General features: G+C 41.9%; 2 protein-coding genes across 3 annotated transcripts in view; both read left to right on the top strand.

Moving 5' to 3' along the window:
- mgl (megalin) overlaps positions 1-15,526 on the top strand; it is a 64,711-nt gene extending 49,185 nt beyond the window's left edge. For both annotated transcript variants that reach the window (XM_065492850.1, XM_065492849.1), the window contains exons 22-40: positions 372-713; positions 785-1,069; positions 1,622-2,018; positions 3,684-4,083; positions 4,444-4,768; positions 4,829-5,115; positions 5,627-6,046; positions 6,382-6,644; positions 7,163-7,594; positions 7,861-8,173; positions 8,234-8,438; positions 8,569-8,806; positions 9,092-9,346; positions 9,495-9,629; positions 9,716-10,151; positions 10,830-11,326; positions 11,767-11,922; positions 11,979-12,222; positions 14,034-15,526. In XM_065492850.1, the coding sequence (XP_065348922.1) occupies positions 372-713; positions 785-1,069; positions 1,622-2,018; positions 3,684-4,083; positions 4,444-4,768; positions 4,829-5,115; positions 5,627-6,046; positions 6,382-6,644; positions 7,163-7,594; positions 7,861-8,173; positions 8,234-8,438; positions 8,569-8,806; positions 9,092-9,346; positions 9,495-9,629; positions 9,716-10,151; positions 10,830-11,326; positions 11,767-11,922; positions 11,979-12,222; positions 14,034-14,535 (6,132 nt within the window). In that variant the 3' untranslated portion in view covers positions 14,536-15,526. The remainder of the gene's footprint in view (positions 1-371; positions 714-784; positions 1,070-1,621; positions 2,019-3,683; positions 4,084-4,443; positions 4,769-4,828; positions 5,116-5,626; positions 6,047-6,381; positions 6,645-7,162; positions 7,595-7,860; positions 8,174-8,233; positions 8,439-8,568; positions 8,807-9,091; positions 9,347-9,494; positions 9,630-9,715; positions 10,152-10,829; positions 11,327-11,766; positions 11,923-11,978; positions 12,223-14,033) is intronic.
- A 73-nt stretch (positions 15,527-15,599) lies between these two features.
- On the top strand, positions 15,600-17,739 carry LOC135945273 (galactoside alpha-(1,2)-fucosyltransferase 2-like). The gene is made up of 4 exons (XM_065492854.1): positions 15,600-15,904; positions 16,634-16,904; positions 16,964-17,226; positions 17,446-17,739. Exons 1-4 carry the CDS (start codon positions 15,623-15,625, stop codon positions 17,737-17,739), a joined length of 1,110 nt encoding a protein of 369 aa, XP_065348926.1. The 5' UTR covers positions 15,600-15,622.
- Positions 17,740-17,974: the final 235 nt, after the last annotated feature.

Here is a 17,974-nt window from a genome sequence, read left to right as displayed (position 1 = left end):
AATTTGATATTTTGTTTAAATTGAGAGAACAGATAGGGTTTTCCAAAATTAATAAATTAAATTCTTGGTAAAAAATGTTTGGGAAATTATATGTTCTTATCAAAACTATTATTTTCTGTTTGCTGACTTGCAAAGAGCATGAGAAAATCTTTTAAATCACGATAAATTCACAACTATGATTAATTTGCGTTGGAAATAATAAAAATTGCCAAGTGAAGTCATCTGAATTGAACTTTAACGCTCGTTTGGGCACAAAAGCCCATGTAAAAATTGCAACTCTTCCTAATTTGATATTTTTTTTAGAAAGAAAATCCCCTTCTGAAATTCCCAACCGTGTTAAAAAAATTATGAGTTTAATTATTTAATTCCAGGTGTTAATCTCGGCCACGATATATCCATTTGCCATCACGGTGCACAGAAACTACATTTACTGGACAGACCTGCAGCTGCGTGGCGTGTACCGAGCTGAAAAACACACCGGCGCCAATTTGGTAGAGATGGTCAAGCGTCTAGAGGACTCTCCGAGGGACATCCACGTCTTCTCGGCCAACAGGCAGGAATGCACATTGAACGCGTGCAAAATCAACAACGGCGGCTGCCAGCAGTCGTGCCACCCCGCGCCAAATGGCACTGCCGAGTGCCGGTGCGACGAGCAGTCCAAGTTGGTCAATGAGGACAGAATGTGCTTACCGAAAAACATCACCTGTGACCAGGTAAGCGGACATGAAAGATTTATTTATTTCTGTTAAATTAATTATTGACAATTCACAATGATTTTTCGTAGGGCAAGTTCCACTGCCGCAACGGCAAGTGCATTTCGCGGATGTGGGCGTGCGACGGCGAGAACGACTGCGGTGACCGCACGGACGAGGACACCAACTACTGCACCTTCCACTCGTGCAGCCCGTCCGAGTTCCGCTGCAACAACGGCCGCTGCATCTTCAAATCGTGGCAGTGCGATCACGAGAACGACTGTCAGGACGGCAGCGACGAGATTGGATGTACATATCCGGCTTGCGCCGACGGAGAGTTCACCTGCAGCAACCACAAATGCATCCCGATGTCTCAGGTAAGAACTGTCACAATCTCACAAAAAATTAGTTGGGAGGAAAAAACGCAAAAATTTATTTACTTGACTCTTTGCTTGAAAACGTGCTTAGCAAGATTAAATAATGTCTCAGTCAGCGGGGGCCAGATTCGTGCGACGCGCAGATATGGCGTCCAGTGGAGTATGTTCACGTGAAAATGCGCGAAAAGAAGCAAGTTTTGGTCAATATTGTGACGTAATTTGCTTTACTTGTACTAATTGTGTCTTTTGGATCGCAAAAACAAACTCTTGACACTCGTACGGCAATCCAAAGAGGGCTTTTTGCTCCCCACATTCAGACGCCATCTTGGATCTGCGCATTGGGAACTAATTTTATCGCACATCTGGCCCCCGCTCGTTCAAATGAATATTAAACAGACCAAAATAATTCAAATGTCACTTTTTAATTTCTTAAAAGCGATTTTAAACCAAAAAATCCAACTTTTAATTTAATTTCATCCCCGCAAATTAGCAAAAAACCGTTCACAAGGTTATTAGACACAGGTATAATAAATTTCCCGTCATCTCATTCAGGTTTGTAACGGCATAAACGACTGCAAGGACAACAAGACGTCTGACGAGGCGCTGGAGCGTTGTCCGCGGAACACGACGTGTCCGCCGAACCACCTCAAGTGCAACCAAACCAACATCTGCGTGGAGCCGTACTGGTTGTGCGACGGCGACAACGACTGCGGCGACAACAGCGACGAAGATCCGCTGCACTGCGCCGCGCGCACGTGTCCGCCGAACAGCTTCCGTTGCCCCAACCACCGCTGCATCCCTGCCACCTGGTACTGCGACGGAGACACCGACTGCGGCGACGGAAGCGATGAGCCGCCGGAGTATTGCAAGTCGGAGGGCAGAACGTGCTTCGGAGACCTTTTCACCTGTGACAATGGAAACTGCATACCGAGGATTTACATTTGCGATGGTGAGTTTCCTTTCCAATTCACCAGTTGCATAAACACTAAGTGTTCGAAGCCGCCGACAGATGGCGCCACCGTAGACTTTCGATTTTAAGGCACTTCCGCTGCGATTTCAGACTCAATCTAGCTACTGTGCATTCTTCAATTAATTTGCTAATTTTTGACGTGCTGAAAACCAAAATCGGTTCAGCCAATCGCCGTAGAATCGTGAAAAACTATTTTTTGAAATAAAAAATATTTTCCAACGTTTCTACAGTGAATGGCTGAACCAATTTTGGTTTTCAGCACGTCAAAAAAGCAAATTAATTAAAAAAAGCAAAATAGCTAGATTGAGTCTGAAATCGCAGCGGAAATGCCTTAAAATCGCTTAAAACAAAATTTTTAAGAAAGTCTGTTGTTGCGCTGTCTGTTGGCGGCTTCAATAACTAAGGGTTTATGCAACTGGTCAATTATGCGACAAGTTATCATGATTTTTCTTTTATTTTCTTTTTAGAAAAGTGACAGTTTTTCAGACATTTCAAACAATCCTAGAGCTACAAGTAAAAATCAGGCAATTTAATGCTAAAACTTGTTGAATCGTTTGAAAAAAACTTTTAATTTTACACTTCCGTTGTTTAATTTGGATTAAAAACAATGAATTTACGCTCCAAAATTTCATTTTTTCGCCAAGAAAGTAAAAACCCGAAAGAAAAAGTTGGCTGTAGAAAATGGCACAAAATTTAGAATTAAATAATACATAAACACTGTCGAAAATTAAGAGCATTTATTGGGTTGCGCCATCTGTTGGCGGCTTCAATAACTAAGGGTTTATGCAACTGGTCAATTAATATTTTCAAAATATTTTAATTTTTGCTCATATTTCTCATGAAATATTTTTTTAAATAGTGCAGATATTGAATTTGAATTTGCATTTCATTTTAAAATAACTATCTTGGACAGCGTTTTTTTGAACTATTTTTCTGCAACGTGCTACGAAGTAAATTGGCTTGAAATTAGCGCAAGTAATGGAATTTTAAGATATTTAAATCCACGTAAAAAATAAATATAACAGCACACGAAATTAAATTCGCTTTCTTTTCCCAATTTTTTGAAAATTAACCTATAAACTCATCCATTTTTTCCTTCACATTACCCCTAAACATATTAAATATGCATATTATTGACGGTATGAAGAAAATTAAATTTAATATTGCTGTCAAGTTGAACGAGAGCAAACCAATTTTTTTAAATCTGAAATAGGAAATTGATTCCGATAATTAAAAAAAAAATTGTTTCCATCGGAGTTTAAAAGGTACGCGGAACAACTGTTTGGATTAATTCGTAAATCATTCTATCACATTTTAATTGTACAAACAGTTTTGAACCATTTAAAGGAAATTTGGAAAACTTCTAATCAAAAATTATTTGCTAATATTTAAAAGCTAGTATAATTTTTAATGTTTAACATGTATTTTAAATCAAATTAATTAACTTTTATAAGCGATAAAATTAACATAATTCGTAGCTCTCCTTAAATTATTCATTAGTTCATTTAAATATATTTTTCCACAATCTGCTTGTGTTTATAAGGGTTAATTTTTTAAAAATAATGCATTTTACCGAGCGTCTTTTTCAGTTTCCTAGCTACACTAAGAAATGTTTTACAAAAATCTTTTTTCAACTTTCATTAGGTGACAATGATTGTTTGGACAACTCGGACGAGGACGACCGGCACCAGTGCAACAACCGCAAGTGCGACCCTGAGATGGAGTACACGTGCGCGGAGAACAAGAACTGGAACCGAGCGCAGTGCATCCCGAAGAAGTGGGTGTGCGACGGCGACCCAGACTGCGTGGACGGCGCCGACGAGAACGCGACGCTGCACAACTGCCCCAGTCCGGAGCCGTGCAGCGGCGACGACCAGTTCCAGTGCAAGAACGGCCGCTGCATCAACAAGGGGTGGCTGTGCGACCACGACAATGACTGCGGCGACGCCTCGGACGAGGGAAAAGATTGCCAGGCGCACTACAAGACGTGTGGAGCTTCCGAGTTCAGTTGTCAGAACTTCAAGTGTATTAGGACTACTTATAAGTAAGTGCACTAATTGTTAAATTAAATTAACCGTTCAGGATGGGAATAATTTAATTTAATTGTAATTTTTTTTAGTTTGTATATTTCAAATATTTTTACTTTTTAAACTAAATTAGTAATTTCAGGCTTAGTTGTAAATATTTCCTTTGGTATGTTAAAGCTAATGTAATTTTTATAAATAACTAATGATTCAGTATTTAAACTAATTTAATTAAATTAGTAATAAATGTCATATATTATACAGCCGCTCTAATATATATTTTTTAACTCAATATAATTTACTTTTAAAATAACTTGCAATTCTTACAGACATTAGCTAATTTTTTCACTAATTATCTGGCCATAATCTTTAAATTCCAGGTGCGATGGCGAAGATGACTGCGGAGACAACAGCGATGAATTCGATTGTCCGAAGGCGAACGCGACCGGCTGCGCGGAGGACCAGTTCAAGTGCCGCAACGGCCAGTGCATCCCGAAGAGCAAGGTGTGCGACAAGAACAGCGACTGCTCCGACGACTCGGACGAGCCAGGCTACTGCGGCGTGAACGAGTGTCTGCGTCCAGAGGACAACCAATGCGGACAGAAGTGCGTCGACGATCCGGCTGGCTTCCACTGCGAGTGCAACAAGGGATACAAATTGCTCCCCGACGGCAAGGCTTGCGATGACATCGATGAGTGCAAAGAGGTAAAATATTTCATTTGTAACATTCTAAAATAAATAAATAAATTCAATTTTAAATTTCAGGTGCCTGGAGCGTGCTCACAAAAGTGTGCAAACACTCCCGGCTCGTATTACTGCAAGTGCGCCGAGCCGTTCTACGAGAGGGCTGCCGACGAGAAGACCTGCAAACGCAAGGACCAAATCATGCCCTGGCTGGTGTTCAGCAACAAGTACTACATCAGGAACATGACCCTGGACGGCAGCCAGTACTTCTTGTCGCACAGAGACCTCATGAACACTGTTGCCCTCGACTTTGACCTCATTTCAGGCAAAATTTATTTCGCTGACGTCAGCGCCAAGACAATTTTCAGGTAGGTTTTTGCCGATTCTTCTCAAATATTGAAAATATCTAAATGCTACAATTGGATTGGTCAGCCGTAAAGCCTAGAAAAAAATTTAATTTAAATTTTTACTGAAATCTCCACAAAAAATATCTTCCAAATTAAGAAATAAACAGTGGGGTCCAGATTCGTGCGACGCGCAGATATGGCGTCCGGTGGAGTCACGTGAAAATGCGCGAAAAGAAGCAAGTTTTGGTCAATATTGTGTCATAATTTGCATTACTTGAACTAATTGTGTTTTGTGGATCGTAAAAACAAGCTCTTGACACTCGTACAAGAATCCAAAGAGAGCATTTTGCTTCCCACATTCAGACGCCATCTTGGATCTGCGCAGTGCGAACCAATTTTATCGCACATCTGGACCCCGCTGGAAATAAAAACAAATTAAAATGGTTTACCTCCTGGGACAATAAAGCTGCCTCTTTACGACGTTATGTTTATTAGGAATTTTTATTAATAAAAATGAAATTCTTTTCCTCAGGGCAAACATCAATGGTAGCGGTCCGAAAGAGCCGGTGGTTCGGCACGACAGTCACGGTCTGGAAGGGCTCGCCATCGACTGGGTGGGACGGAAACTGTACTGGCTGGACAGACACTCTCGCCACCTGGACGTCTGCGAACTGGACGGCACAAACAGGAAGACGCTGCGCTCCGGCATTGCGGACCCCAGGGCCATCGTGGTGCACCCTGGCAAGGGCTACCTGTTCTTCAGCACGTGGCACCTCCAGGGCTACATCGGCAGGATGGGGCTGGACGGCTCAAATTTCACCTACCTGCTCAACTGGGAGGACGGAGTGGCGTGGCCCAACGCCCTCACCATCGACTACTTCAGCGAACGGCTCTTCTGGGCCGACGCTCATTTGGACTATATTGCACATGTTGACTTCAATGGCAAAAACAGGTAAATATTTTTTTTCTCAAGATGAAAGTACATTTATTTGGCATTTATTTATGCTTTAAATGCATTCTTTGGAAATTTAAAAAAAAATACTGAACAAATTTGTCGACTTTTTAAATTTGTAATATTATTCGCCTTCTCAAAAAATCCCATTTTTTTAAATTAAGATTAATAAACAAACAAAATTAATTTGAAATCATTTGTGTGCTTTCCTTAAAAATGCACCACTCAAAATTAATTTAATTTTTTTGAAGCTTTTTACGCAATTAATTCTTTCTCAAATCACCAGTTTCATCAACTAAAAATCTGATTAATTAAATTTCAAATTGTGCTTACAGACACAGTGTGATGGCCGGTACAAAGGTGCCTCACGTGTTCGCCCTGAGCGTGTTTGACGACACCCTCTTCTGGACCGACTGGAACCTGAAGGCGGTCGTCAGAGCCAACAAGTTCACGGGCGCCGACTACAAGGTCATGGTCAACACCACTCACAGGCCCTACGACATCCACGTCGTGCACCCCATGCGACAGCCACCCTTCTCCAATCCGTGCGGCAGGAATAATGGCGGCTGCTCTCACCTCTGTCTCATCTCGCCAGCAGGTAGGAAAAATCCAAACACAATTAAGATTAATTAAATCGTTAAAAATAAAGGCCATAATACTAAGCCGAGGGGCAGACTAATCTAAAAAATAAAGATACAAAAAATGTAAAAAAATATTCTAGGATTTTGAATAGGGTCGCAAAAAACCAACGGTTCCCCCAGTTATTTTTGCGGGGTTTTCTTTAATTTTGCGCCAGTGCTTTCACCAAAAGACCAAAAATTTTAACATTCAACGTAATTTTCCAAAATTTCTAGGCGCGAAATGTGACCTTTTCGAGGTTAAATTAGGAAAAATACGGAAAACCCCAAAATTTGTGGTTTTTCCAGCCGTTTTTTTTTTAAATTTCGCACTAAAAACCAGTTAACCCTAGCTGATTTTGAAAGCACCAAAAGTCATAAACATACAGCTCTATGTCCTTATGAAAATTTCAATAGCTTTTTCTGCCTCTGCTAGTTTTTGTAATATTAATCCTTTTTTTCAATTTTTCAATTTTTTATTGTATTAAATCATTTTCAGGCGAGGGTGCCGTTTCGTACAAGTGCGGGTGTCCGAACCAGTTCATCCTTTTAGCGGACAACCGTACGTGCCAGTCCAACTGCACGGCCGGACAGCACCGGTGCGGTGGCTCGGACGAGAAGTGCATTCCGTGGTTCTGGAAGTGCGACGGCGAGAAGGATTGCCGCGACGGCAGCGACGAGGAGTCTTGTCCGAAGCGCACGTGCCGCAGCGGCAGCTTCCAGTGCGGCAACGGCAACTGCACGCCCACGGCCACCATCTGCGACGGCAATGACGACTGCAACGACGGCAGCGACGAGAAGAACTGCGACCTTTCGTGTCCGGACCTCGAGTTCAAGTGCAAGAGTAATGGCAGGTGCATTCTGGACGCGTGGAAGTGCGACGGCGATGCCGACTGCAAGGACGGAAGCGATGAAGATCCAGAGATTTGCCGTGAGTTGTTTTTAATTAAAAAAAATACGTATAGATTTATTTTCCTTGGGTTTATTGAATTTATTTTCGAACTTAAGGGATGAAACATACGGTTTTATACATTTAGTCGCGATTTAATCTTAATTTTTGCCTGCTTATCGACTTTTTAAATTGACTGCAGCCAATTGGTTCCCTATTGATGTATTGAAATAATTTATTGATTTTTACTAAAAAAAAAACTGCTGAAAATTGGTTTTAAAAATTAAAATTACTGTTTTCCCCATTAGATCACCGGCAGTGCAACCCGCAGACCGAGTTCCAGTGCAAGAACGGCCGTTGCATCCCCAAACTTTGGGTGTGCGACTTCGACAACGACTGCGGCGACGACTCGGACGAGCCGGCCTACCAGTGCCGACAGCGCAACTGCACCGTCGGCTGGCAACGCTGTCCTGGACGCACCAACTACCGCTGCATCCCCAAGTGGCTCTTCTGCGACGGAAAGGACGACTGCAGGGACAACTCGGACGAACAGCCCGAAAACTGTCCTGCTTGCAGCGGCGATGGCGACTTCCGGTGCAACAACAACCGCTGCGTTCCAAAGTAAGAATTTTTGTAAATTAAAACGAGAAGACAGAATTATATAAATAATCTTTTCTTTAGACGCTGGCTGTGTGACTTTGAAAACGACTGCGGGGATGGATCAGACGAGGTCGAGGAAAAATGCAAAGGAAAGTACAGGGAGTGCTCCGAGTCCGAGTTCCGATGCGGAAATGGAAAGTGCATTCCAAGCAGGTGGCAATGCGACCACGACGACGATTGCGGAGACGGCACTGACGAGGTCGAGTGCACGGGATACACTTGCAAGGTAAAATGATTAATTTTGCCTAAAATTCAAATTAAAAATTTGAAATCGCCTAACTTACAGGGTCTCGTAAGTTCCAGAAATTAAATTTCAAACCGAAAAAAAAATTTAAAAACCTTAATTTTGATTCCAGAACAACACATTCCAATGCACGAGCGGCCACTGCATTGCCTCGTATTACCGCTGTGATGGAGATCGCGACTGTCGCGATTTGAGCGACGAAATGAACTGTCCGCCCAGATTCCCCAACGGCAAATACTGTCCGGAGAGCATGCACGAGTGCAAAAACCACCTGTGCGTCTCGTTCTCCGACCTGTGCGACGGCTCTGACGACTGCGGCGACAACAGCGATGAGAGTGACGAAACGTGCAGTAAGTGACAATTTATTTCTCAATAAAATTGAAATAATTCCACTCGTTCAAGTCACTGGGTGGGTTTAAAAATGGGTAAAATTTTAAAAATAAAACTCTGGTGACTTGCTTGATGATTTTAATATTTTTACCTTGGGAGTCAATTTTTATGTTTGCAACATTTAAATTTATTCTTCAACCCCCTTCTAAATAATTCGAGGTTGAAAAATCTGGTGATACAAATTTCCTGTATTTTTGGAATGAAATCATCAATGACACGCCTAAAAAATTTAATTCCTGTTTCAGAAAACTTTGAGTGTGATGCCGTGAGGAAGTACCAGTGCTCGAACCACAAGTGCATCCCCAGGTACCAGGTTTGCGACGGCGTGGACAACTGTGGCGACGGCAGCGACGAAAACAACATGACGCTGTGCTCGTCGAGGGCCAAGCCGTGCAACCTGTATGCCGAGTACCAATGCGCCAACCGAAAGTGCATCGACAAGACCAAGGTGTGCGATTTTGCCGACGACTGCATGGACGCCTCTGACGAACTTGGATGCCGTAAGTCTCGTTTTAAATGTTTTTACATCATTTATTCATCGGAATTGGATAGACATTTGGTGGCCTTGGTCCGATATGTTAAATTCCATGGGCAGAAGTATAAAATTTTTGCAATTAATTACATTGTGATTTTATTACTGGATTACAGATCATTCTAAAGCGTGCTCGGAGGCCACTAAGGGCGGATGCGAACATCACTGCATGAACCTCACGGACGGAGGATACATTTGCGCCTGCTACTCTGGTTTTATCATTTCTGCGGACAACAGGAAGAAATGCGAAGGTAATTTCCATAGTTTAAAATTCTAGTGAATTATTTTAATTTTTAGCATTGAACCAATTTCTAAAATCATTTATCAACTGTTGCAGATGTCGACGAATGCGCCACCTTTGACAACAAATGCTCGCAACTGTGCACCAACCTTAACGGCTCGTACACATGCAGTTGTAGACACGGCTTCGAGTTGTCGGCCAGCGGAGTGTGCAGGTCGAACGGGCCCCCGGTCAACCTGCTGCTGGCCAACGGCCCTGGCATCAGGTCACTCGAACAGGTGCAGCGGCGGGAGACGGACGTGGTCATGGGCGAGAAACGCATCGAAGCCGTCGACTTCAATCCGAGAACGGAAATGGTCTTCTGGGTCGACTCGTTCGACAAGTCGGTGCGCAGGTCCTACATGGCCGGAGCCCAGGGTGGACACGCCAAGGTCGGCTTTGCGCAGGATCTGAGTATCAAGGCCAACGGCAAGCCGTCCGCCATCGCTGTTGACTGGCTGGCTGAGAACATTTACTGGGCTGAACTGGACAGGTTAGTCATTGAATTATAAATATAAAAAAAACATTATTTCATATTTTGACCCAAAATACGGACAAAAAATTAGGATTTGATTTGAAATCTTTTGTTCTAAGGATTGGTCAATATTTTTCGCTCTAGAAATCATTCCATGAAAGTTTATCAGACCCAGCATCGGGGTCCAGATGTGCGATAAAATTGGTTCGCACTGCGCAGATCCAAGATGGCGTCTGAATGTGGGAAGCAAAAAGCTCTCTTTGGATTCCCCGTACGAGTGTCACGATCCAAAAGACACAATTAGTTAATGCAAATTATACGTCACAATATTGACCAAAACTTGCTTCTTTTCCCGCATTTGCACGTGAGCGTTTTTTCGCGCCATATTCCACTGGACGCCATATCTGCGCGTCGCACGCATCTGGACCCCGCTGGTATAACTAGAAATCCATGCTCATAACTTTGACTTTAGCTGTTAGAGGTCTTAGGGGGAAAATTATTAAAATTGAAGACACTTAAATAATTTGATTTTAGAGAGCAAATTTTAATAGATAAAATATTTCTACAAAAATGGATAGCTTTACATTATTTTTCCCGGTATATTTTTGCAAGAGATCGCATATTCATTGCACAAAACTCATTTTTGAGTATTTTTCTATTCAATATTAAATTTAAATACCTCTTCTGTCTGTGCAGAAACGGACCAAAGGCAAAGGGAAAAATCCTAGTAGCCAAGACGGACGGTCGCTACAAACGCTCACTGCTGGCATCCGGCCTGGAGTCCCCGACCGCTCTGGCCGTCGACCCGGCGCGCGGCCGCATGTTCTGGGCCGACGCCGGCACCAGTCCAAAGATCGAGACGGCGTGGATGGACGGCAGCAAGCGCAAGGCCATCATCACGGAGGGTCTGCGCCACCCGGTGGCCATCACCATCGACTCGGCGCTCGGCCAACCAGCCATCTTCTGGGCCGATTCCAAGACGGACACGATCGAGCTGGCCAGGCAGGACGGCACCGGACGCATGGTGGTGCTCCGGGGCGCCGCCCTCAAACACCCTGTTGCAATCGACGTCTTCGAGAGCGAAATCTTCTGGGCCACCAAGGACAGCGGTGAACTGCTCAAGCAGGACAAGTTCGGAAGAGGAGTGCCTGTTACTTTGGCCAAGGACCTCGTCAATCCTTCCGGAGTTAAAGGTAAGATCGATTTTTTTAATACTGTTATTATTAAATTATTTACATGCATAAATTATTGAGGTTCACTAGTTTAAAATCAATCATCAACCGTATTTTGTAAGATTACAAAAATTTATTAACATTAAGAGCTAGAAACTCCTCAAATATCTAAATTTATTTCATTTTTTTCTCTACAATTATTGTTCTTATTTTTCAATTTAAAATTTCTATGTAGCATTTTTTATTCGTATAAATAAATCACTGTTTTCTTGCTATTAAAATTTCAAGTGAAATGAATAAAGTTTCCTATTTAATGTATTAATTGTATTGATCCTTGCAAGAATAAACAAGAATATAGCAAAATCCAGCACAATTGAAAAGAGTATTGATCTGATGAGCTCGTATTTTGCCGTGCATATAATAAATTTTTAATCATAAATGTCTGTCTGTTTTTTTTCCAGCATACCACCCTCAAAGGTACAACACCTCAGCTGCAGACAGGTGCAGTGGCACCCCTTGCAGCCACCTGTGCTTGCTGGTGCCGAGCGGCTACAAGTGCGCCTGTCCAGACGGATCCGTCCAGAGACCGGGAACCAGCGAGGTCAACTGCGATGCTCGTAAGTGTCCACGTTAAACCCGGAGTTTAAAAAAAAATGACACCTTTTATCATCAGCTTCGGAGCGTCCGAGACCGTCGCCGAGGGTGTGCGAGTGCCAGAACGGCGGCGTCTGTAAAGAGTCCAAGGACGGCGGCGTCGTCTGCGAGTGTCCGCCCGACTTCCAGGGCGACCACTGCCTCGACCACGTGGCCCGCACCAGGGTGCCCGGCGCCGATTCGCGCTCGGCGACCATTTTCTACCTGCTGCTCGTGCTGGTGCTCATCCTGGCCGGCGCCGGAGCAGCCTTCCTCTTCCTCAGGTCAGTGATTTTATTTAATATTATTTATAATAAAAGGGGCAAAGTTCAGTCGGTTCTGGTCTCTTGGCTCTTGTTTATTGAGGGATGGGAAAGCGATACTATCGTGTCAAATATAATTAAGTTAGTTGACAGTGTTCTAGAAATCAATTTTCAACAGTTTGTCAACAATTTTACTTAATTTTTATAAATGCGTAGGGACTTTCCCTAACGAAATATTTAGGCTACTAAAACACTCAAAACTTTCTAAATTTGTTTATAATCTGGTCAAAGCATAGTTCAATTAGCCGATAATCGCTAGAGTAATTTACTAACTAAAATTTTAACTTAGTAATTGGAAAAACAAAATTATCAACAATAGAAGCAACAGTTGTACCAGTGAATTTTTTTAATTTATTAATTTTTAATTTATAGGTTTTATTTCCCTCTTTTTTTCTTTTATTTGTATGAATAGGCGAAACGAAATTAATCTGATAAGTCTTGATTTGGTCAAGAAAAATTATCCCCTTTTCACGCTTGGGAAAATTATAATGGATTTAAATAGCTGACCCATTTGTCTCGGTTTTAAGGAATAAATAAAATTTACGTTGATGTTTAGTCTAATGTGATACCTTAATTTTTCACCAGATATTTTTGAAAAACACAAAGGATTTATTTTTCAGAGGGTTTATGCCATTTATGGTAAAAATTAGAACATTTTATAAAGTAGAAGACCGAAAATCCACCTAAAGCAAAAAATTACAAATGTACCAAAACAAATCTTAAGACTTAGTTTTTTTTTAATTTGCAGCAAGACGGACAGAAAGAATTTGAGTATTCTCTCAGTATCTTTTTATGCCATTGAACTTGGAGCAAGCTACGTTTCTGATCCTTTTGAATGATAATTAAACAAAAGTTTTTGCGTCTTAGAGACCAGATTGGTTTTAATTAGAAGGAACCAAAGTTTATTAAAATATCAACAAATTTGTCCTCTTTCCTCTCCAAAAAAGCCGCTTTTATTAATAATTATTAAATGCGTATTTGTGCAACACTAATTCTGTAATTTATAAAATTTTACATATTTTGTTAGCTTTAGCTGCTTATCTCGAAGTCAATTTTCTTGCTGTAGATATTTTTCACAAGTCTTCACCACAGAAATTACATCTAAAATCCTTATTAGATTCATAATGAAACGTTGTATTCCTACAGAAAATATAGTGATACAAGCAGATCTCGTAAAACTATGTTGTTCAGGAAAATTTGGGCCACGCCAGCTCTCATTAATCATATAGTTCCAGTCTCAAAGAATTCGGCTCAAACTAACATTTGTTTTCTTTGAAAAATTCAGCCTGAAATTTGATAATTAGAAAAAAAATGTTATGTCGCTATATTAAAAATGCAAAATTTTAGTGATTTTTGACAGTTTGGCAATTTTCAGGACGGGTTAGATGGCTTAAATTAGCATTTGATAATCCATTGACGATTAGAAGCTTGGAAAAAGTCTAAAATTATTCTCTCTCGTACAAAAAAATATATATTTTATTATTTTTGTTGTGCTTTGACTGTGGGGATGTTTGGGGCATAGTTACTCTGCTGATCCGCAATCTAAAATCATTAATCCCCTGATAATGAATTTTAAAAATCAAAATATTAATCACTTTCTAATGGAAGCGATTAAAATCTATTTATTTTCAAACTATTTCAAGATTAGATAATTAATAAGTCAATTGAAAACCGCTTCCAACCTCCTTCTTCCACTCTCTGTTCAATTAGACGCGTTGTGTATTTAAAGCCGAAGCACTCACTAATCAATGAGAATTTGTCTCATTCGACAGGTACCGGCCGTTCGGCAAAGGCAGCATGTTGGGCTCAACGCAGAGCGTCTCCTTCCGCCAGGGCACCAACGTCGAGTTCGGCGGGCCCATCGGCGCCGCCGGCGCGATGAACCTGGCCGCCGGCGCCGGGGTGGCGCCCGCGGCCGAGCCGATGGACGCGGCCTACGACATGGGCGAGCTGTCCGAGGGCAAGACGCGCAACTTCAGCAACCCGATGTACGACGCGCTTGGCGCTGGCAGCTCGGCCGCGGCGGCCGTCGGCCCCACCGGCATCTACGAGGTGCCCGCCGAAGTGGTCGCCGTCAAGAAGACGCCCGTCTTCGAGCCGCCGTCCGAAGTGGTGGCGCCGCTGGCGTCGCAGCGCGCCGCCGCGGCATCCGCCGTGCCCGCGGGCAAGGCGACGCCGCCGCCTAAGCACCGCGAGCTCAACCCGACGCCCATCGACTCGGGCAAAGACACTCAAAAGCTGGTGGTCGAGGAGGACGCCTCCTCCGAGTGCTGAGAGACTCATTATTTTTTTTTGTAATCTCGAAAAACGGCCGCCAGGATCTAATAAATATGGATTTTATTCTATACATTTGACTTGTGAGCCGCAGAGTTTCCACCAATCAAAAAGCCTTTTTGACCGCCATTGAACAACGTCTGTGCCAATCCTCGTTAATTTCAATTCGCCAATCTTGGTGTTTCTGGCCGCCAGCAGATGGTACAATTTTTGGGAATCAAATAAACTCCTCGGAAGTATTTTAAATGACCGGTGGTGCCATCTGTTGGCGGCTTTGGTCACTATATATATACAGACTTTTCCAGTTGGCGAACACGGCATATTTTGCGCATTTCTGGAAACTCTGGAAGCCACAAACAAGTTTCAGTCTGATCAAACTGCGTGCGAGAATGTCTGACTTACACAAAACGGAAAGAGTGGCGTTATTCTTAAGCTATTGTTGATAATTATATATATAAATAAAAATGAAAAAAACTAACTGGTGGTTGCGGTGTATACGTGAGAGACGCAAGTGAGACAGAGACTTATCGGTTAACAATTACAATACTGGTACCATTTGTTACTGTACATACAAGAAGTATATTGTTGAGCGCAAAAATTATTGTAAAACACTGTCAATTATATTTTTTAAGATTTTATAACAAAGATGAGATTTTGTATTCTGAAGCAAAATCCAAGCTGGCGTGCGTTTTGGATTCGATTTTCTGACGAGTTTTTGAATAATGCCTATTTAAGCGTGACATTCCCAAGAGTATTATTATTTAATGTGTATATTCACTCAAATGACACTCAGTATTTAAAAAAAGACATCTATGCGCATTTAAACAAACAGATCTGAGACCATTTAATATTATATTTTCATTTCTGGCAAGATTTCCGTTTTGCCACAGCTCAAAAAAATGTTGTTCGTGTGTAAGACCCGTTGGAATTATTTGCAAACGTGCGTATTTTTGGCAATAAAAAGAAACTATTATAATGAAATAAAAAAAAACACGAGTTTATTACTGTAAAATTTACCCTCTGATAATATTTAATTATGCGACAGGCGTCAAACGCCGTGAGATAAAAAATTTTAGTGAGCACTGAAATGCGGTGCGGACACGTCCTTGTTTGCATTTTCTGCATCCTGTTGCTCGGCTTTAACGTGATGCTGACGAGGTGGATCTCCGTGGCAATCCTGAATGTGAAAAAATTTCCTGCTGGCGTGAATTTCGCCAATACCTCGAATGAGCAGCGTGAGGACAAACTGATTGACGATTTTATTGCTAAATTTGGAGGTGAAAATAACAACGTCACGGACCAACCGGAAGATTTAGTGGAAGCTGCACAAAACTTTCTTCAAACAAGCACAGCCTATGATGGATACGAGGTAAATTATTAACTATTTGGCGGATTTTTTTATTGGTAAATTACGAAAACCAAAAAATATCTAAAATTTAAAATATGAGCAATTGTGCAAAAACGTTATTTTAATGAAACTCCATACGTATTAAATTTAAGATTTTTTTTTAAACTGTTTTAAGACACTCTTAAATTTATTTTTACTTTTTGTTCTTCTACAATGGTTACTCCCTTTGCCTTTTATTCGTTATTAACTGCCATACAAGTATAATGAAAAAAATTAAATTCGTTCCAAAAATGTACAAATAATTCACCAGTTGCATAAACCCTAAGTGTTCGAAGCCGCCAACAGATGGCGCCACCGTAGACTTTCGCTTTTAAGGCACTTCCGCTGCGATTTCAGACTCAATCTAGCTACTGTGCATTCTTCAATTAATTTGCTATTTTTTGACGTGCTGAAAACCAAAATCGGTTCAGCCAATCGCCGTAGAATCGTGAAAAACTATTTTTTGAAATAAAAAAAATCTTTTCCAACGTTTCTACGGCGAATGGCTGAACCGATTTTGGTTTTCAGCACGTCAAAAAAAAATCAAATTAATTGAAAAATGCAAAATAGCTAGATTGAGTCTGAAATCGCAGCGGAAATGCCTTAAAACCGCTTAAACAAATTTTTTTTAAGAAAGTCTGTGATTGCGCCATCTGTTGGCGGCTTCGAACACTAAGGGTTTATGCAACTGGTCAATTATGAAATTTAAAGAATCAAAACTCCACCTCCGCTGAGCACCCATGTCCAAGCGTCCCGATTGTCACCGTCCTGGACAGCGGCAGGACAGGAAACAAAATCTGGGAGTACGCCGCAGTGTGGACGATATCTCGTCTCATGGGCAGACCTGGTTTCGTGCCAGACACCCTGAAGTCCAACCTGAGCCTCGTGTTCAGCAATCTGAGTCTGCCCGTGCTCGAGCAAGTCAGCCACTGCGACCTTCCGCTGGAAAGGGCGGTCACCCTTCAAGAGCTGCTGCCATTGAGTAACGAAATTTTTTATTATTCTAATTTTTAGGATTTTTAACTTTTTATTACTGGACAGCCGAATTATTTCACCGCTTCCGAGGTCAGAATTTGCTGCTGCCGAAATACATCGTGTTCCTGGAACCGGTGTTCCTCTACAAGGACCTTCTGCGGCAGGAATTCACCTTTCGCCCTGAGATCCTGCAACAGGTGCAGGAAACCATCACGCAGGCTGGAGGTCAGGGGAAGGTGGTGGTCGGAGTGCACGTCCGACGGACCGACTTTAAACAGTTCCTGCCCAAGGTGTTCAACAGCACCCTGGTTGACGGGACGTATTACAAGGTCCTGCCAAATTTTATTTAAAAAAGCCTGAAAAAATTACCTGTAGAGCAATTTCAAATTTTATTGCACGTCGACCTATTAAATTAAAATTTAAAAAACAATGATTTTTAGGGAAACTTAATTTCTGCCCTTTCTTTAAATCATCAAACAATTTTCTGTGCGAGTTATTTTAATCAATTTTAATTATTTCTCGATAAAAATACTAATTATTATTTTTAGAAAGCGATGCAGTGGTACCGGGAGCACGTCAAAGGTCCCTTCCTCTTTCTGATCGTGAGTGACGACTTGGACTGGTGCAGAAACAATCTGTTAGACCAGAGGGACGTCAGATTGGCCTCCAAAAGCCCTGAACACGACCTGGCCCTGCTCTGCTCCAGCGACCACACTATCATCGACTACGGCACGTTCGGCTATTGGGGTGCAATGATGTCTAAGGGGCACACGGTTTCCTTGGGCGTTCACAAGTACTTCACTCAACGGATGGCCAAGTGGGCCAACTGGATCATTTTGTAAAATCCCCCGATTAAAATAAAATCTAGATTCGGTGAGAATTAAATTACGCCAAAGCGCTACTCGAATTTTATTCCTGCAGAAAATCGCAACCGGAAGAATACATTTGCTAGGAAATAAGATCAGCTTGTAAGATCAATTTGTTCAATTCAATCACAAAAGGAAGCTGAACAATTAAAATTTCGAGACTTTATATGGTTTGCAAAAATTATGAGCCGCGTTCAAGGGTTAAAAAATG

Source organism: Cloeon dipterum, chromosome X (genome assembly GCF_949628265.1).
Source record: "Cloeon dipterum chromosome X, ieCloDipt1.1, whole genome shotgun sequence".
Classification (NCBI taxonomy): Eukaryota; Metazoa; Arthropoda; class Insecta; order Ephemeroptera; family Baetidae; genus Cloeon; species Cloeon dipterum.
The sequence above is the reverse complement of the archived record's forward strand: the minus strand, read 5'-3'. Positions and strand labels throughout refer to the sequence as shown.

Coding starts and splice junctions, on each gene's coding strand:
- LOC135945273 (XM_065492854.1), top strand. CDS start 15,623: ATGCGGTGCGGACACGTCCTTGTTTGCATTTTCTGCATCCTGTTGCTC. Junction 16,905..16,963: donor TCAAGAGCTGCTGCCATTGA/GTAACGAAATTT, acceptor ATTACTGGACAG/CCGAATTATTTCACCGCTTC. Junction 17,227..17,445: donor TTGACGGGACGTATTACAAG/GTCCTGCCAAAT, acceptor TATTATTTTTAG/AAAGCGATGCAGTGGTACCG.